General features: G+C 33.9%; 1 protein-coding gene and 1 long non-coding RNA gene across 8 annotated transcripts; one reads left to right on the top strand and one right to left on the bottom strand.

The window, feature by feature from the left end:
* The first annotated feature begins 3,305 nt into the window (after window positions 1-3,305).
* Window positions 3,306-7,997, top strand: LOC122603419 (low-temperature-induced 65 kDa protein-like). Of its 3 annotated transcripts, none has more exons than XM_043776114.1 (11): window positions 3,306-3,657; window positions 4,231-4,542; window positions 4,632-4,808; window positions 4,925-5,182; window positions 5,292-5,471; window positions 5,671-5,928; window positions 6,047-6,295; window positions 6,408-6,536; window positions 6,794-7,060; window positions 7,173-7,646; window positions 7,742-7,997. In XM_043776114.1, the coding sequence occupies exons 1-11, from the start codon at window positions 3,387-3,389 to the stop codon at window positions 7,789-7,791; spliced, it is 2,625 nt and encodes an 874-aa protein (XP_043632049.1). In that variant the 5' UTR covers window positions 3,306-3,386; the 3' UTR covers window positions 7,792-7,997. The 3 variants fall into 3 exon arrangements, with proteins under 3 accessions (XP_043632049.1, XP_043632048.1, XP_043632047.1); XM_043776113.1 differs by having other exon boundaries at window positions 5,292-5,555; window positions 5,674-5,928; XM_043776112.1 differs by having other exon boundaries at window positions 5,292-5,555.
* Window positions 4,541-14,394, bottom strand: LOC122603420. 5 transcript variants are annotated; one of them, XR_006324454.1, is made up of 8 exons: window positions 14,015-14,394; window positions 9,783-10,069; window positions 9,357-9,632; window positions 9,112-9,226; window positions 8,926-9,027; window positions 5,213-5,886; window positions 4,949-5,140; window positions 4,541-4,773 (listed from the first exon to the last, which is right to left on the bottom strand). It is a non-coding gene; the product is annotated as an uncharacterized LOC122603420 (long non-coding RNA). The 5 variants fall into 5 exon arrangements; XR_006324455.1 differs by having other exon boundaries at window positions 9,312-10,069; XR_006324453.1 differs by having other exon boundaries at window positions 9,357-10,069.
* Window positions 14,395-21,232: the final 6,838 nt, after the last annotated feature.

The raw sequence follows: 21,232 nt of genomic DNA, 5'->3' as shown, positions 1-21,232 counted from the left end.
ACTCGTCCTATGTTATAAAAAAAAAGATTACATTGCATCTCTTATTTAACGTTTTTGGATATCTCTATACTAAATAAAAAGAAATTGTTATGACATCACTAATTTATATAAATAGCTTATTTTTCATTTTTAAATTTATTCTTAAAGTTTTGTTCTTTTTAACTTTATTTATTTATGATGTCATAAAAACTTTCCTTCTAAAATTTATTACATTTTTATTTTTGTTATTTAAGGTTGTTTTTCTTTAAAAAAAATTTTTATTTTCTTTTAAAAACTCTAATAATATATACATGGTAATCATTTCAATAATTTTGCCATAATAGAATTTTAAATTATTCGCATATTATGCGGGTTAATAAGTTAATTATAAGGTATATTATTTCGAGGTTATGAGTACCGTTGGACTGCTGCAACTTCAATGACGAATATACGTTTTTATAAAACTTTTATCAATATGCCCGGGTTGAACCCGGATTAATAAGCTAGTATAATAATAATCCATAATAATAGACATGTTTTAAATAGATAGATAAATAATATATATATTACATTAATTATCAAGTATGAATAGGATTAGTCATGTAAATATTAATTATATAATAAAAATCAAGAAAAGTTAAAAAAAAAAAATTGAGGAGATCAAGAGTTGTGATTGGTTAATAAGCTATTACAGCAACTGTGTTTTAGTATAATAAAAAATGCAACATTGATTTGTAAATAAATGATCTTTTGTCGAATTTTAAATATTTTAATTTGATCTTTATTTTTTATATATATATTTCAACTTTAATCATAATTTTTTTTTTATTAATATTACATAATATTAATTTTGACGGTTTATTTACAAAATATTCTAGACAAAATTAAGAGAAAATGTTACAAATGGTCTCTGTGGTTGTTCATATTAGCATTTTTGCCCATGTGGTTTTTTTTCCATTGATAAATCGTCCCTTGGTTTTTCATTGTCATTGTCAACGGTACTTAACACCAACATTCGTTATTTTGAGTCATTAGTGAGGGTATAATCGTTCCTTTACATAAAACAACTCTATTTTTCTTCCTCTTTCTCTGCCTGCCATCACCACCCCATAACATGATTTTCCCAAAGAAATTTATTAATGATTAATGGTAGTTTATATGTCACATATCTTCTCATTAATTATACATTTTATATTTTCAATTATTATTAATATATACTCGTATATATTAAAAACAAAGTTAAGAATTTACGTGAAAAAATTAGTAAAAGGTCATTTTTATATTTGGGTTTGACATATCTATTTTGTTTAGTTACTTATGTTTTGATCTTTTAATCTGTTGTTTTTTTCTTTTTTTTTTTTTACAAAAATGGCTTATTTTATTAAATATTATCATTTTTCTAAGTTTGACACAAAGATTATTTCATCTTATTTTACATGAACAATTACATAATATATATGAGTTTATATATATATATATATATATAGATATAAACGTATTAGTATTGGGTACGCCGAATATACACTTAATCATCACTGAATATTGATTTGAAATACTTATTAGTTTTTAATTTTTATTTCAGGTGATATATTATTATTATGGAATAATTTAATTTCACTTTTTGTTTTCAATGATTTTAAAAATTAGCTTTATAAACATGATTAACAAACGATTATGTAACTTTAAAGGAGACATATATAGACTTTCAGTAACCATATATAATATTGCGAGTAATAGTTCATATCCTACATTTGTAGAAGTGGATTATTGGGAGGGATTTCGAGAGTCTTGAGTTTCATCTCAGACATGCGTGGTTTGAGTTTCACATACTGTCCAATTGGATGTCACTGTGGTGTCTCGATGCTAACTACTAATTACGAACTACTAACTCGTTGTTCAAAAAAAAAATTCAAGTTTGACTTAACGTTGACTAGTTGACTTTACTGACGAATATCATATTGATAAATTTTTGGATTAACATATCTATGATGAAATGAATTTGATGTTGTCTTTCATTTGTACTTTTATTTCTTATTGTGATTGTTGATTTTTTATTTCTTTAAAAACTCTTGTTTGTTTGTAACCCCAGGTTTCTTTTTCACAAAATATATAAATAAATAAAACATATAGTTGTAGGATGCTATGTTGAATGTTTTAAAGTGTGAAGAGCGCGAAACATTAATAGACGTTTTAAATGATATACGTTGATATGAAAACATATCACTAAGGGGTGTTTGGTATTGCGATTACAAAACAGAATCCGCGTTTTCAAAATAGATTATGCGTTTTCAAAACTGCGTTTTGAAAAGCATGTAGGTACATGTTTCTTCAAAACTGCGTTTTCATAGCCGATAATCACTTTTTCATACATACACTTTTCTAGATTATTTGCGTTTTATAAACGCAATAATCAGATAATTACTTTATAACTCAATCCCAAATACCCCTCTAAAAAGATTTTAGTATTATATGATTAAGCGTTGTGAGTTCAACCAAGAATTTACTTTTTTTAAGTATTGACATAGTTTTCCCTCTTTTTTCTATATTTTATAGTGATTTCACAAACTTCAGAGCAAATATATATCTAAAATACTAGAAGGGTGTCCGCGAGTTGCAGCGGCAACAGTTTATAACGCGTGAGATGTCGTAACAGCTAATACAGGCTGTTTAGGATACTTTCATAAGATGCGGCGATGAAACATATAATCGTGATTATCATTCTAAATATAAGTTGAGAATTAGATGGAAAAAATATCAAGGTGTAAAAACTAATCATTCTAAATATATTTGTTAGGGTTACTTAAAGGTAGTTTGGTGATATTGAAAAAAGTGTTAAATTTCCTAAAATAAAGAGTCAATTTATTTTATAAGAGATTATAGACTAGGTATAAATCTGGATTTTAATGAAAACTAAAATGATGTAAAAAGAATTTCACTTATAATCTATCTATATATATATATATATATATATATATAATCTTTTATAAAACTGTCACCCTATTTTAGAAAATTCAACATTCTTTTTAATATTCTCAAACAACCCGTAAATAACCATAACAAATTATATCCTTTTATTTTTCTCCCTCCCCCTCTTTCTCTCACACACACAGCAGCTTGCATTATCGTTACAAAATCTCACGTAATTATAAACCGTTGTTGTTGCAATATGCGGCACCCTTATAGTATTATAAAAATAAATTTGTAAAAACAAAAAAACTGTCGACAACGCCCAACATTAAAGCATACGTCACGCATCCATATGTAAAAAACCGTCGACAACGTTCATTTTTTAGTATATGTGTCACCATTTTCATTTTCGCTTTCAAATTTTCAATCTATATATTCTCTCTGTCCTGGTCATATATCTTCTAAAACGTACTAACCAAAAAACAAAAGCTACTACAAAAATGGAATCACAGCTGCCACATACACATGGCCATCACTACGACGAAAACGAATTGCTAACCAGCCAGCAAACCGGTCATGATGATCATAATGAAGAGGAACATCATGGAGAGAAAAAATCGGTGTTCAGGAAATTTAAAGAAAGGGCCAAGAGATTTAAAAACACCATCACTAACCATGGACACTCTAATGACACTCAACATGATGACGATGAGGTGGAGGAGGAGGAGGACGACGAAACTGTTGACGATCCTGAAGTCTTTGGTTCGCCAAGTAAGTTTTATCATTTTTCTTGAATTCTAGTATGATTTGTTGTCTACTTTTTAAAATAGTTGGTAGTGGTTGTTTCGATTATGTATGATGTACCCGATTCAAAGCTCTACTACTAGTTATATTGAGTACGTAGGTAGATACATAAAAGTGTAGCACAAATTAATCTTGTTCAAGTAATTTAGTGTTACATTTTGATCAACTTCAACAACTTAAGTACATATGAATTGCCATCACCACTTATGGGTGATAACAAAATTAATATTATATTTAAATCTTGACCATTGATTCTAATCTAAGAGTCATGATCCACCCAACTATACTAGTGAAGTTACTTTCAGCTTCAGAGGATCCTCTCCTAGGAAGAGACCAATGTCTCTTTGGAGGAAACCCAGGTTCAAAGCTGGGCTCGTGCATCTTGGTGTAATAACTAGTTTACGAATTCGTTTAGGATTTATTAATTAGTCGTTCAAAAACGAAACCATCCAATTGAATTAATTATTTTAGCTGGCATTTTATGACTTCCATGGTACAAGTTATAAATTAATTGGTGAATGGGTTTATGTATACTTGCAGTGTATGATTCGTCCAAGGTTGGTTTGGGTGGTCCAGATGCAATGGTGGCACCAGCAAGGGGCAACTTTGAAAGGCCATCGGAGATCACCGAGCATCGTGATGCAAAGCCAGTGGATAGCCATAGTCCGCCACTGAGCGTTCTTGATGGGGCTTATGGAACCAACTTGTCTGGACAGTCTGGGGTTGGTGGTCAGGAAGTAGATCCAGAAAAATGGAAAAGTAAACTAGGACAACCAACTGGGATGGAAGAGGAAGTTCCTTTTGCCCCTAGTCCAACTATAACACCTCCTCCTGTAACCGAGGATACAGATGGTATAACTCTTATATATAATAAACCATAATGTACAATTCATTTTCTTGGTTTTTTTAATACTTGACTTGCCTATTTTCACTTTTGATAGGAACAAATGCATTTGACACGTTCAAAAATTGCGGTCTAGATGAAACTGATGGAGGATTGAAGAGCATTACTGGGAAATCGACAGAAATGATGAAGGATGACCCATCTGAGTTAGGGTTGGGTTCGGGTGTAGATCCTGCAAACTATGAGAGTAAAGTCAGTAATCCAACACATATAGGTACACTAAAAATAAAACATGAAACCACGAATAGTAATTAACCGCCTAAATCAATTTTTAGTGATTTTTCCTTGTTAAAATTTAGTATTAAAAGGAAGTTGTTCTTATTTTAACAGGAGGCAAGGAAGAAGGACTCTCACAAGCGCAACACTCGTTTGACAAAACGGATATCCATGATTCCGGATCCGAACAGGAAAAGTACGATCCAGAGCATCCTGAAAAGTTACCATCTGAAACCTTAGTTGGAAACCAGTCAACTCAGAGCAGTAGCTACACAGAAAAGATACCATTAGTAGCCACTACTCTGTCAGGGTTTGGTTCAGGTTCAGATCCTACAAAGTACGAGACGGAAGTCACTAATCCAACACATACAGGTACACAAAAAATAAATCATGAAACCTTACGTATTAATTACTCCGCAAAATCAACTTTATATCGTTTTCCTTATTCAATATTAAAATGAAGTTATTATAAATTGATTAGGAGGCAAGGAAGCAGGACTCTCAGAAGAACAACACTCCTTTGACAAAATGGGTATCCACGATTCCGAATCCAAACAGGAAATGTTTGATCCAGAGCGCCCTGAAAATATACCGCGTGACGCCCTTGCAGGGAACCAGTCAACTCAGAACAGTAGTGACAAGGAAAAGATATCATCAATAGGTACTGCTCAATCAGGGCAAGGGTGGGGTTCGGGTTTGGATACTGCAAAATACGAGACTAAAGTCACTAATGCAACAGAAATAGGTACACAAAAAATTAATCATGAAATCACAAGTACTATCTAACCGCCATAATCAATTTTATTTCATTTTCCTTGGAAAGATTAAAAATTAAAAGAAAGTTTGTTATGTATTAACAGAAGACAAGGAAGCAGGACTCTCACCAATGCAACACTCATCTGACGAAATGGGTATCCACGATTCCAGTTCCGAATGGGAAAAGTTTGATACAGAGCACTCTCAAAATTTACTGTGTGACACCCTTGAAGCAAACATGTCAAGTCAGAGCAGTAGCGACAAAGAAAAGATATCGCCAATAGCTACTGGTCAATCTGGGTTGGCTTGGGGTTCGGATCCTGCTAACGATGAGACCAAAGTCACTAAACCAACACATACAGGTACACACAAAATAAATCATTAATCCAAAAGTAGTTAGTAACCACCAAAATCAACTTTATGTCATTTTCCCTGGCAAGATTCAATATTTACAGGAACTTGTTATTATTTTATTTACAGAAGGCAAGGAATCAGGACTCTCAGAAGTGCATCACTTGTTTGATAAAATGGGTATTCACGATTCAGGATCCGAACAGAAGTTTGATCCAAAGCACCCTGAAAGTTTACCACGTGACACTCTTCCAGGAAACCAGACAACTCAGAGCAGTAGCGACAAAGAAAAGATATCGTCAATAGATACTGCTCAATCAGGGTTGGGTTCGGATCCTGCAAACTACAAGACTAAAGATACTAATCCAACACATACAGGTACACACAAAATAAATCATTAATCCAAAAGTAGTTATTAACCGCCAAAATTAATTTTATGTCATTTTCCTTGATAAGATTCAATATTAAAAGGGAGTTATTATTTGAACAGGAGGCACGGAAGCAGGACTCTCACAAGTGCAACAATCGTTTGACACAGTGGGTATGCACGATTCCGGGTCCGAACAGAAAACGTTTGATCCAGAGCACCATGAAAATTTACAGCGTGACACCCTTCCAGGTAACCAGTCAACTCAGAGCAGTTTTTACTCAGAAAAGATATCATCAATAGGTACTACTCAATTAGGGTTGGGTTCGGATTCAAGTTCAAATTCAGATTTTGCTAACTACGAGACTAAAGTCACTAATCAAACACAAACAGATACACAAAAAAATTAATCATGAAACCACAAGTAGTATATAACCACCAAAATGAAATTATTTCATTTTACTTGGTAAAATTCAATAATGAAAAGAAAGTTGCTACTATTTTAACAGGAGGCAACGAAGCAGGACTCTCACAAATGGAACACTCATCTGACAAAATGGGTATCCATGATTCTGGATCTGAACGGGAAAAGTTCAATGCAGAGCACAGTGACAAGTTACCGGGTGACACTCTCTCAGGAAACCTGTCAACACAGAGCAGTAGCGACAAAGAAAAGATACCGTCAATAGCTACTACTCTAGGGTTGGGTTCAGGTTCAGGTTTGGTTTCGGATCCTGCTAACCATGAGACAAATGTCACTAATCCAACACATACAGGTACACACACAAAAAATAATGAAACTACAACTATTATTTAACTGCCTAAATCAATTTTGTTTCATTTTCCTTGGTAAGATTCTATATTCAAAGGAAGTTATTATTTTAATAGGAGGCAAAGAAGCAGGACTCTCACAAATGCAACACTCGTCTGACAAAGTTGGTACCCAAGATTCCGTACCCGAACGAAAAAGGTTTGATCCAGAGCACCCTGATAATTTACCACGTGACTACCTTGCACGAAACCAGTCAACTCAGAGCAGTACCTACTCAGAAAAGATATCATCAATGGCTTCCGCCTTTTCAGAGCAGGCGGTAGTCGCCAAAGACGCCATTGCTTTAAAATTTGGTTATTCTGGAGAGAACCCGACCACAGCCGAGTCACATGAAAACGTCAAAAACTCAGGGTCCATAGCAACAGATTCTGATAAGGAAGTTAAAAGTCTGTTGGGGACTGATGGGCAGCAACAGCAGTCAAGTAATGTGAGTGCAAATAAGAATGTGATAGAGCGGTTGAGTGATGCGGCGGGTTCATGGTTTGGGGGTAAAGGAGATGCACCGCAAGGAGCTCTTGGAACGTCTCATGGTTAGTAATTGAATTTTTTGTGTAATCACTTTGTTTCAAATAATAAATTTGAGTTTCTCGAATAACCAAGTCATTATGTTTTTTGTCTGTTGTAGTGATGGATCAAGGATTGTCGAGTGATCCAACTGGCGATGAGAAGAAGTGAAGTGGTAAGGGACAATGAATGGAGCATTGTGAAAAATTGTTTTTCCAAAGTTAAGGAAATCTGTATATGTACGAGTACAGGTTTATATTGATCTGTAATAAAAAAATATTGTCGTTAATTTGCTTCTGAATTGTGATTTTTGTTGAATCTATGAAACTATGAGCCTTTCAGCTCATGATGTGTATCAAGACAAACTATCAAGTAAATTTGTGTTTTTTCGTGTATAAGAAAAGTCTCACTGGAATAATGATTCTGGGATAACACAACTCAAATACTTGATGAAAACATGAGAGGGGCCTTAGAAATTGGGTTGGTCATCCCTATGGGTTACTATTAGGATAATACATGAAAACGAAAAACCGAGCCTTAAATATAAGATAATTTGACACGACTGGAGATTAATTAAAGTATATAGAAAATTCATGACCAATGTGGTTTTTGAGATTATGCAACAGAACTTCAGAAGCTATTTTTGGTCCGTTTCAAAGTCAATCGGGTTCAGTTTTGTGTCGATCAAGAGGGAATAGAGGCCGTTTTCTGAATACCAAGAAGCAAAACTACAAAGATGAAATTTTGGATCTCAAGTAGGATGTCGATTCATTAAACTCAATTTCATATATTAAATCTCAATTCAGATGGCGGAGGTGAAATTTTGAATACCAAGAAGTAACCTGAGGCAACAATAAGTCAATAATGACCCTATTACTTATAAATGGGTCACTGGGTATGTTTTATATCCGTCAAATGGGTAAATTTAAAAAAGAATAGCCAAAAAGAGAAAAGGGTATACTGTACTATGTTCTATATCCGTCAAATGGGTAAAATAAAAACGAATAGCTAAAAACATAATTGAGTGAATTTTTGATGCATTTAACGTTGCAATAATTTCATTTAAAGATCAGATTATTATCTAACGATAGAGCTTTTATGATCATATATGAACCTGCCAGTCGATTGAAAGTCTAAAAAGAGTGGAACAAACATGTTATTTGGTAATTTTAACCTGACCCGATTCAACATATCACAAACTGCCCATTTGACAAATCTGACAAGCCAAACCGCCTTATGTTTCCAATCTAATAAAATGTATAAAAGGTTCACAGAATTATGATAAAGATATAATAATATGACTACCTGCCATTTATAATATATCATTCTTCAACTTCCAGCGAGTCCATACCAGCATCCAGGAAGATAAACACACCGGCAATAAATTACATTGTTGCAAAAGTATGCCTGCAATCAATGCAAGCTGATGTGTACTTACTGCTAAACATTTTTATGGAAATAAATAATCCTGAGTTTGAGATGGTTACACACTTTGTAGTCACTTGTGAATTATGGGTGATGTTTTGCCACATATACTTCAAAGGCTTTTGTTTTGTCTGCCAGAGCCACTGCCTGTTCTTCTGCTTCATAACTCCCACCGCTTCACCTTAACAATCACAAAAACAAGATTCAATCTATTATTCATGAAACTTCAAATATCGAAAACCCATTCACAAAGAATTGTTATTTACATCATGTTTGTTTTTGTTGTACGTGTCTTATAAGGGACAAATTACCATTATTAAGGTAATTGGTATTGGAAGTAAACCTCCAATAACTCCAGTCATCTGCATCACCTATATCCAAAAAATTGGCGGCCTCTATAAACAGATCATAGGCATTTGCGGTACTTATCCTAACACCGGTATGTAAGCAAGATATCCCATAGTAGCATCACTATAGAATATATAAAACATTTCCCCACTAAGAGAAACAACAGAGGATGCAGTAGGATTGTAGGAATTAAGGTGTCTGCAACAACTGCTCTTCCATCATCATCAGGATCTTAAGCACTAATAAGATAATACAGCAATGAACATAATATTTACCTTAATGTCTCATGAACTAACAAAGGAGGCATGTACAGGTCTTTCATGAATATGGAGAGATCTTGACGAAAAAAACCCAAATAGATAGATGGTTTATAAATATAGAAGTCTTACTTGGCTAAAGGTAAACCAATGGTAGAAAGTTATGATTAGCACACTACCAAGGCATGGTAGCACTGACACAGAAGTCTAAAGCAAAACCACAACACTTGTAATTTTAATGTGGTTGTTAGAACAACCCCATACCATCATCTGAGAAAGGATACAACTGCAGAGCACACACATTTTCATTCCAAGCGCACCCCATGACCAATACTAGAATACCAAAAATTGGTGTGCACGCAGAGTGGTTATCGCTAAGTCACTTGTGTAGGTTTCAAAATCCTTGGCACTCTTTGGTCCTGAATAAAAACAGAGAAAAACCAATATGAAACAATCTTAAATTCATAAGCCCATAAAACAATTGCATAACCATTCATATGTGTCTCAAACATTGCCATCTTCCCAAGCAATAAAATCAGCACGTAAAAGCTTGTTCATGTTTGTGGACAAAGTAACATAAAAGGATAAGAGAGACTACAGATAAATATGCCATATGTGTATTCTGAAAACACTAGGCGATCAATTCAGAACTTCTGACTCATGTTTTATGGCACCTTATATGCAGTACAACAGAGCAGCTGGAGGAAATTATACTCTTAGGATTACAGGAAGCACAGTATCATTGAATGCATCGCAATGAAGGTGGGTAGACTATCTAAGCACAACTAGCTACAACTTTTTAAACATTAAGTATGGTCATACATGCATGACTAAAGCTCACAATTAAGGCCGGCAATTTTGACACGGAACCTGTTAACACGACACGACACGACTTGTTCTTAATAGGTTTCGTGTTTGACCTTAACAGGTTTCGTGTCTTAACAGGTCCGGACCTGTTAAGACCTGTTAAGATTCGTGTCTTAACAGATCCGGACCTGTTAGGACCTGTTAAGTTATACATCTATATAAAATACTAAGAATTTGATATTATGATTTGATATATGATTATTATAAAGTAAATATCTATGAACTTTTGTAGTGTAAGGATTATTATCGCTATATAATAGTTGAGATTTGTAAGAGTTTTTGTATCGTGAAGGTCTTTTTTTAATATTAGTCAAAAATTCTATAAATTATATGTTAACAGGCTTCTTAACAGGTTTTAACAGGTGCACCTGTTAATTTTCGTGTCGTGTTCGTGTTTGAAAAAAATGACACGATAAGTTAACAGGTCGTGTTCGTGTTTGTCCTTAACAGGTTCGTGTCTTAACAGGTTTCGTGTGACCTGTTATGCCAGCCTTACTCACAATAACAGACAAATGATCCAAGAAAAAAGCATACTAAATTCCGATGTAGCAAAGTCCAATTTCCAAACATAAGCTATAACATGACTAAATCATGGATGGGGGTTATATCCGCGGAAATGTAGCATCTGATATCCCCCAGTGTCAAATTGAAAGGAAACTATAATATCAATCATAACCTTATATGATAAACGAAGCATTCAAGAATAAACAGCTAAAACAAGGATGGGATCTATTAGCAGCCACAAATTATTCTAGAACCATCATCCACATAATGAAGAGATCAAGCCTATGGCAATCCTAAAAATCTAACCTAACCTCATAATGATTATTGAGCACCTTCCTCCTCCAAAACAATATACCAACTGTAATAACAACTCCCAAACAAGTAAAAATGAAGTTACTAGTAGCTGGAAACCAAGATCTTCAAGTTGGGGCATCCTATATAGAACATGTGTAAAGCTTACACCGGTAGACAACTGATTAAACATGCCAAAACATAACAGACTGAAGCACATATAGGTCACATAATTCAAAAGCACAACCACATCGTTCAGATTCCTAATATCATCCCAATAATCAACTAGTCAACCCATGAAAGCAATCCATAAATACAAACAAAACCGGCTTTATACACCCTAAAAAGGTAGACGAGTCCCAAAAACTCGGCAGAGAACTATGACCATGATTGGGTGAGGGTAAGTAATTGGTGGGTGACAACCAAAATCATACAAGGGGATTAAGGGTTCATGTACAATCACAAAAATTGTGAATGGGGGTGCTAAAAGGTCCACCACTCGAATTCGATCCTATTACTAAAGTTACAAAACACCATCATGCCTAAATCAGTATATTGGTCGAAACAACATCCAGACAATCAAAGCAAATCCACAGATCTCAATTTCAAATTTATTGATGCACTGAAATTTCTCATATTTGAAATAACGCATATGGCAGAATCTGTTAGCTAGTCAATCTAGCCACTAACTATTCCCGTGGAACTATGAGGAATCTCATGTTAAACAATGAGCACAATATAACCAGAGTTTTTTCAATACAACAAGATTGAATAGACATGTCATTTTAAAAATAGACAGAGATATAGAAAACTTCTCTGATTATCACATATCACCATCAACAGAGCAACCCAGATCATGTCATAAACATCATCATCAACAGAATATCTTCCAATCAATGTCTATGAGAAGAAAACCTTTTGAAAAACAACAATAATAACTAATAACACCAGAATATAATCAACACACAAGGCGGAAACAACATCAAATAACAATCAATCACAAATAAGAGGAATATAATGACTAATCCATCTTAACCAAAAACTTTTACAACTTCACAAATAAATAAAATAGTCCAAATTTGTAAAGAACATAAAGACTAATTTGAGTTAAGAGGAAACATTTATGACCTCATCATGAAAAAGACAATTTTTGCCCAAATTAAACATCCATCACCTTGTAAACTTAAAGTAAAGATAAAGAGAAACAAACAACGGTTTTCTTATAAGTAAAAAACCACCTTACTAAATGTGAACTTTGTATCCACACCCAAATAAGAAAAAAACTCCAATCATTGCCTGCACCAATTTGGACTGCAGTCTCATGGTCAACAACAGAACATATGATGTTGTACATGTTCTACAACCGATACAAGGTAAATTTCCCTAAACAAACATCATTATAACAACAATAATTCAATATAGTTACCAGAGCAACACAACTCATTACCACCAAAACAATAGAAAAAGCCTACCATAAAAGGTTAAGAATGCCTAAAACAAATCAGAGAGGGGCTGCCATAATCGGCTAAGAATGCCCATATAACACACAAAGAGGGGCTGCCATAAAGGCTAAGAATGCACATAAAAACACAAGGATTGACAAATTCCACATTCAGACAACACATAACCATAAGGCTATTTGAAAAGGGAATGGGAATGAATAGGTGAAGAAAGGTGATTAGAATTATGATGGTTAAAAGTTTGTGACAAAAAAAAGGTGAAATGGAATGTTTTAAAGTTTAATGGTGTTCAAAACCTCTGTTTATATAGTTTGGTTGGTTTTGAATGGCCGAATGGGTATAGTTGGATATGGGGGGTTTAGTGAGGTATAAGTGTAAAGGTGAATGATAAAAGGTAATAAAGAAAAGGTGAAAAAAGTATTAAAGGGTTAACGGTCTAAAAACCACATAAGTATATAACAAAAAAGGTTATATAAAGCATCACAAATAATCAGATAATCATAACAAGTGTGAAGCATGCACACAATATACCAAGATAGATATGTTGACAACACTTGAAAGACAACACTCATAAAAAATCACCAAGACATATATGACTTTAGATGAGCAAATAATGTGAGAACACAGGATGGTGCAGCCAACGACACCACACATGAAACAAGACAAAGATCAACATTTTTCTCATTTAAGTGACACATAATAATCATAAGTTCATAACATCCGCATACTATAAATTGGTCATCAAAGAATCACAACAACCATATAGAACCATAACACTATAACAATACACTTACTCATAAAAAATCCTTAATCCAAGATTCTAGTACTTAAAATGTCCTTTGTCCTAACCATGAATGCTATACAGATGACACTAAGAGCCAAGAAAGCGGTAATCAATCACAAATAATAGACCAGCACAAGAAACAAAAAAACAGATACCACAATGAAAGACAAGCAGATACCGAACACTAAACAATTAAACAGTTAATTGTTCTATGTTATCATCCAGCCATTTAGATACAACACTATAAAGGAATGACCAAAGAACCACATTCGAAAACTAGCAAACACGACCAGTAAGATAAAGATGCCAATAATACCTAATTAGAACACGAATCAAGCAATAGATGCAAAAATATATCACACACACAAGAAATACATCATCAAGTAACATAAACCAATCAAGAACAACTAAAGAAGCCCTTGTCTATAGGCCAAGTATTCAAGCAACGGGCAGTTTACCCTTGTCCGACACAAGAGCTCGTTGATGAAGGAACTTGCTACCAAATCAAGGAGAGAAAGGAAATCCTTACAGCAGGAACTTGGAAGATTAACAATGAATTACTCCCCAACTTGCAAGAAGAAGCTAAGGACAACCAATTACCAAGAGCCCCGTAGGCAGCCTTCAAGTAATGAAGACATAGATAATAAAGAATAGAACCGCGACGGAGCAGCATAAGACTTAATTACCCGATACTTGGATCAGCCGATAAATGTCCCAAAATGTATCCACTAACACAACGAAGAATTTTATAGTAGCAACCCAACAAATTAATTAAATCATTCGAACTTAATACAGGCAGCCAAGATTAAGAATGATTTCGGAAACAGCTGAAGGAACCAAAGACTATACTCAAGACTTCAAGAAATCTAAATCTTATCAGAAGATCAGATTCAATAGAGGATAATGGTTTTGCAAAAAAATATTCAAGAACAACAGATTTTTGAAAAAAAATCAAGGACAGCAACCTTAGATTTGAACTAGTTTATATATATATATATATATATATATTGAAAAAGAGGATTAAAACCAAAAGTGCAATAAACAGAAGACCTTGAGCCCTTTATAAATGGAACCTTTACTTGATATATCTTCTTTCAGACCAGAACCCTAATCCTTTTTTGGGGAAGATTAGAATTGAAAGCGAAGAAGAAAAGGTTCACTAATTAACAATACAACGATTCAAGAAATCCGCCACCAGAGGCAAAGTTACAAAATCTTATGAAATAAGAAAGAACCCTACAACATGAGCAGTTGAAAGCCATAAAATAAGAATCAATCAAACAATACTCGAAACCTGAGCTCTTGATACCATGAAATGATTTCTGAATCAAACAACTAAATAATGGAGAAAAAAGGAGACTTAACAAGAAACTAAAAGATTGATTATTATAGATAGTAAGTTCAGATACATAAGAAAGAAAGATATCCCATAAAGGGAACAAAATACAATTAACGATCTACATCTTGAATATTTCAATTTTTGTTAAATATGGTTTTATGATTTTTCTGGTCAAGAAGACTGCCTCTTGTGCTGCGGGTGTATATATAGATCAATAGAATTAGATATGACCCTTAGGAAGACATCTAATTCCTTTTGTCCAACATTTAGATTCAGCCCATAAACTGCCATCAAGCTAGCCCATATCATCATCGGTGGCAGCTCTTTCTTATTTCCATGTATTCATGCATACAAAGCTAAGATTGAGACAAACTTATTTCTCAACAGATATACAGAAGTACACAGAACAACATATATACTCAAGAATATAGCAAAGCAGCAAGGGATAACAAGAAAAGAAAGTAACAAGCAATCCTTCCCAACCAAGCAACAATGTTGAAAACCGAAAATACTGACTCACCACCACCACCAGCGGCGGAAATGATCGATTGGGCAATAGAAGCAACGAACTCCGTGAGCAAGCTGGTTACACAGACAATGTACCACTTATGGAGTGCGGAAGAGGGGAAACCAAGTGGTGCTAGCTGCCATTTAATTTGTGCCAAACATAATAAAGCGGGGAGGGTGAAGTAAAAGAAAGTGGCTGGAAATGTGGGCAAGTGCTTTTTCACTGATGGAGTTTCGAACTGCTCAGTTGTCCTGAAGATAGTTTGAACATTGGTTTCTTCTGGTGGTCCGGCTTCCAGGTCATCTTCTATTAAAGCAGCTTCATTTTTTTGAATCCCAAATGCTGCTCCCCAGAGGCCTCTGGCAAGAGATGTTGCTGCATTTCGTAAGTTAATGAATCCAGAGACTACGTGGAGGTGTCGCAAGAACAAGGATGCAGAGGTGGTGGTGGTGGCACCGTTGGTTCCTGCAGCGTTTGGCATCTCCATCGTCGCTGTTGTGTTGGAATTGGAAGTAGTTAGTGGGAGGCTGACTTATATTCTCTCACAGAAATTGGGGGTTTTATAAGTATCGTTATTTCTCTATCATTTATTACGAAAATAATAAATTTGACTTCGTACTTAGCACAAAGGAGTATTCTCTATCAGAGAAATGGGGGGGAGGGTTATAATTTGACTTATATTCAGCGTTGAGGTGGGTTATAATAAAGCGGGGGAGAGGGTTCCTTTTTTTTATAAGTATAGTTTTGTTGGATTGATAAGTTTCATCCCGTTACTTCTCTATAGGGATGACATCACTATTTTTAATTTGACTTCTACGATCGTGCAAATAATAAATTTGACTTTTGTATTTCGTACTTGGAACAAAGGGGTATTCTCTCCACTTAAAGTTAAATCATTTATTTTTCATTTTTTTAAAAAAATTTCACTTATAATACAATCTAAATCTTATGTGAATATTCTCTTCTTTTAACAAAAATTTTTTTGCACACGGGCGACAACTTTTTATATATCTTTCATTATATACTATACTAATTAAATTAGATGTAAACTAGATTATTGACCTGCGTAATACGCGAGTAAATATATTTCTATACTTATATATATCAAAAATACAATTTTCCTAAGTAATAATTAATAAATTAAAATATTCAATATCACTTTATTAACATTTGTTTTTTTTACCATAATAATTTCATAAAAATTTATTGTGTTGTTCATTAAGTTTTACTGATTCAATGCCAAAAGTTACTCGTATTACTTATTCATGTCATCACAAATATCTCGATGTCATTCGGATTTTCATGTTATATTATAAAAAAAAAATCACACATAACACATTCTTTAGATGGTGCCAAGACATACAACCTTCTAAACCGAGTTGCAAGATTGTCACCATTAAGCCAATGATCATTCCAGAATCTTATCTTATTTTCAATCCCAACTGTTCTTCAATAACATCTTAAGGGGGCTAGCAATCGAGTGTGTCACAGAGAATAACGAACATATATTTGCCCAAATATTATTACCATTTGTTTTACATCGGAACACAAACTCAGAACCATGAATGATTTTAAACCTCACGGCATCCAAGTTTTGTACCACATGTCATATCCATTTGTACATATCAATGCTAAATTAAGAGCATCCAGACCATCAAAACCTAAACCACCCGCTTTTTTACCAGCCTTCCAGCCGATCCATTGCATTTCATTTTCCGAGTTCGACCCCCCTCCCTCCTCCTCCTTTAACCCTTCCACAAAAAAAAGATGAAATTGTGATCTTTATCAATCGAATAAAGAAAAATAATATATCCTAAATACTTTGAATTGTCAAGTTAGAATTGATCATAGTCAACACATTAGTATTGAGTTTCGATTTTATTCTATAATAACTTTGCAAAATCTATGAAATAAAACTATGGATGGAGTCCGACTCCAATTTTGGTACAATATAAACTTTTTTAAGGGTATATTTGTAATTTCGTTCTTTCAAAATATTAATAAATAAATACATACAAACGTTGACATTGCTATCATAAGCCTCTTCTTTAAAAGTACATCACTTGGTTGGAAACATTAGTTTTGAGATAAACATCTTTATTGATAGAGTAAAAATTTTGAGTTGTTTTGATTTTTAGGGGAAAAAAAGAGGTTGGAAAAATGTTCTTTTTTTTTTTTGTAAATGTACAGTACATTGATAATATAGTTGCATGTTAATACGTTATTTTTTTTTTATCAAATTCTTTTATAATAATAATCACAATAGTCATGTATATTTACAAGCTAAATTATATATCATTAATTTCAATAATTTATTTTATTTTGTTTAATAAAACGCAACTTCTCTGTCACCATATGCTCCAAATTTGCAGATCAATGTTAAAGGTTGATGTTCCCAAAGTTATTACTCACATAAGCTAAACTCGATCTTCTCAACATTGTCGTTGATAATTTGACTAAACCGGACATTATATTCACTTTTTCCATATATATATATAATATTGTAGATACATGGTGTCCTGAAGATAGTTTGAACTGCTCAGTTGTCCTGAAGATACATGGAAATGTGGGCAAGTGCTTTTTCACTGATGGAGTTTCCAACTGCTCAGTTGTCCTGAAGATAGTTTGAACATTGGTTTCTTTTGGTGGTCCGGCTTCCAGGTCATCTTCTATTAAAGCAGCTTCATTTTTTTGAATCCCAAATGCTGCTCCCCAGAGGCCTCTGGCAAGAGATGTTGCTGCATTTCGTAAGTTAATGAATCCAGAGACTACGTGGAGGTGTTGTAAGAACAAGGATGCAGAGGTGGTGGTGGTGGCACCGTTGGTTCCTGCAGCGTTTGGCATCTCCATTCTCGCTGGTGTGTTGGAATTGGAAGTAGTTGGGGGAAACTGGAAAGGCTGATTTATATTTCTCAAAAATAGAAAGCTACTAAGTATAATTTATAACAGGGTTTCGGTCTATATTTTGTTTTATATAGTTTTGAGGTGGGTCCAGTTCCTTCTTTTATATAGTTTTGAGGTTGTCGGTCTATATTTTCTTTCTCATTGACAACATCTCCAAACAAAATAGCGCTAATAATTTTTTTTCTTTGCCACATCATTTCAAGTATTTTGTGTCTTTTTTTTTATGATTACATCCGAATAACATGGATAGTTTTTTAAAAAGAAAGATGAGGTTTATGATAAGTTCACAAATTTCTATAACATGGTCAAAACTCAATTTTAAAAATCTATCAAAATCATGAGAACAAATAATGGTGGGGAACATAGTTGTTGACTCGTAATTTCTGACTCGACTTGAAATCTTGTTTTTTTGACTCGTGACTCGACTCGTAAGAGTCGGATATTTTAAATATAGTAATATCTATGGCAAGTTTTTATTTTGTCATTACTGAAATTATACAACAAAAAATTCATAAAAAATACAATGACAAATGTAACAAACTTACAATAGATTGTAGATATATGACGTTAAATATAGAGTATTAAATATAAAATATTAATATCAACATATTATTTAATCTAGTTTAATAATATTTCAATCAAATAAGGAATAATAAATGTTATAAGTTATAAGGTTAAATGATTTACCTTACACAGTGATCGACACTGAGAGAAAGAAGAAAAAAATAAATGAAGATTAAAGAAATTAAAAAAGAAAAAGGAAATAATATCTAATAGAAAGATGGTATGCTAAAAGCCTGTAATGCTATATTACATTTCAACTTTCATTCAATATTTTTGGGGAAGCCTTATTGGTTAAAAATAAAAAGTCAAATTATTCAAAGGCATCTTTGACCATTTCTATATAGAAATCAAGAATCGTACGAGTGTACGAGTCGTACTCGTACAGACTCGGTACGAGTCATGCAAAAAACCGCGATTCAACTTACGACCCAGAAACATTTACGAGTTATCAAACGAGTTGCAACGTTTTCACTATGTTTTGACTCGACTCGTACAAGTCGACTCGTGACTCGTACGAGTTTGACAACTATGGTGGGGAATATGTGAATTCGCAAATCAATTTGTTTTTCCAATCCAAAGGAATAATCCATCAAACCACTTGTCCTCATACCCCCAAACAAAATGGTATAGCTGAAAGGAAAAATACGATTCTCTTAGAAATGACTAGGGCGCTTATTATTGAGTCCTTGGTTCCAAAAGGTTTTTGGCCCGAAGCCTTAGCTACTGCTACTTATTTGATCAATCGTCCTCCTACAAAGATTCTAGATATGAAAACCCCTTTGAAAGTTCTCTCTGAATTTCATAAGCTTTCGTCAGTTCTTACTTTGCACACTAGAGTGTTTGGGTGTACGGTGTTCGTTCATATTCCAAAATCCTATTGTAATAAATTCGAACCATGTGCTGAAAAATGTGTATTTGTAGGGTATTGGGTTAATAAAAAAGGGTATAGATGTTACAATCCTAAAACACGTCGTATGTTTACTACGATGAATTGTGATTTTTTGGAAACCAAGTATTTCTATTCTCAAGAACTCAGTGGTCAGGGGGGAGAACAAAATGACACACTGAGTTGGCTTCGGTATTCATAAGAAGTTCAGACTACTCCATCTTTTAAAGATTCTCCAAATGAAGATTTACAGTCTTCTTCTCAAAGTGACAGCCCGAGTCCAGACCTTCCAGACCTGATATCCGAGGTAAGTAATTCTGAACCAAGCCATACATTGAATGATGTGGACATTCCAGTTAATGAGGTGCAGGAAAATGTTAATAGAGAATCAGAAAACATAGAAGCAATTCCAGAAAGTGCTCCAAGGAATTATACTCTCCCGCCAAGATCTACCAGAGGAATACCTGCAAAGCGAATATTCTCCAGAAAGAAGTTCTCGGTCTACTAAGTATCATGTAGACAACTTTGCTAATATTGCAAAAGGTTTTTTCTCCAAGGAAGCAAAAGTGTTTGCTGCAAAGTTATATTCAGAAGAGCTCCCATCAGGTGTAGAGCATGCTTTAAAGTTAAAAAATTGGAAGGATGCTATGGATATTGAAATGGAAGCTCTTATTAAGAATGATACATGGGAGAGGTGTGTTCTTCCAACAGGAAAGAATCCAGTAGGATGCAGATGGATATATACTATCAAGTGTAAACCAAATAGGGATGTAGAGAGATACAAAGCAAGACTTGTTGCCAAAGAATATACTCAAAATTATGGCATTGACTATTCAGAGACTTTTTCTCCAGTTGCAAAGCTAGATACCGTAAGGGTTCTTTTCTCAATAGTAGCAAATCAAGGTTGGTCTCTTCATCAGTTTGATGTGAAGAATGCTTTCTTACATGGAGAATTGATGGAGAATTGAAAGAAGAAGTGTATATGGAAGCTCCTCCCGGTTTTTCTCATGATTTTAAGCATGGGGAAGTTTGTAGATTGAAAAAGTCCTTGTATAGACTTAAGCAGTCACCTAGAGCTTGGTTTGGAAAATTTACTCTTGCTATGAAGAAATATGGATATCAACAAAGCAACGCAGATCACACATTGTTTCTTCGTCATAGAGGGAATCTAGTGACATGTCTAATAATTTATGTTGATTACATGATTATAACAGGAAATGATGAAAAGGATATTAACAACTTAAAAACAACTTTGTTTGCGGAATTTGAAATGAAAGATTTAGGAGATCTGAAATACTTCCTTGGAATAGAAGTTTCAAGATCAAAAAATGGCATTTTTATTTGTCTGAAGAAGTATATATTGGATCTTCTAGCTGAAACAGGAATGATTGATTGCAAACCAGCAGACACCCCTATGGTAATTAATCAGAATTTATTTGTGAAGATAGATACTAAAGCTGCTGATAAAGATAGAT

This window comes from Erigeron canadensis, chromosome 6 (genome assembly GCF_010389155.1).
Source record: "Erigeron canadensis isolate Cc75 chromosome 6, C_canadensis_v1, whole genome shotgun sequence".
Classification (NCBI taxonomy): Eukaryota; Viridiplantae; Streptophyta; class Magnoliopsida; order Asterales; family Asteraceae; genus Erigeron; species Erigeron canadensis.
The sequence above is the reverse complement of the archived record's forward strand: the minus strand, read 5'-3'. Positions and strand labels throughout refer to the sequence as shown.

Excerpts from the sequence above, each read along its gene's own strand:
- LOC122603419 (XM_043776112.1), top strand. The coding sequence starts at position 3,387 with ATGGAATCACAGCTGCCACATACACATGGCCATCACTACGACGAAAAC. Across the intron at positions 5,929-6,046 it reads CACTAAACCAACACATACAG|AAGGCAAGGAATCAGGACTC; the intron begins GTACACACAAAA and ends TTTTATTTACAG. Across the intron at positions 6,296-6,407 it reads TACTAATCCAACACATACAG|GAGGCACGGAAGCAGGACTC; the intron begins GTACACACAAAA and ends TTATTTGAACAG.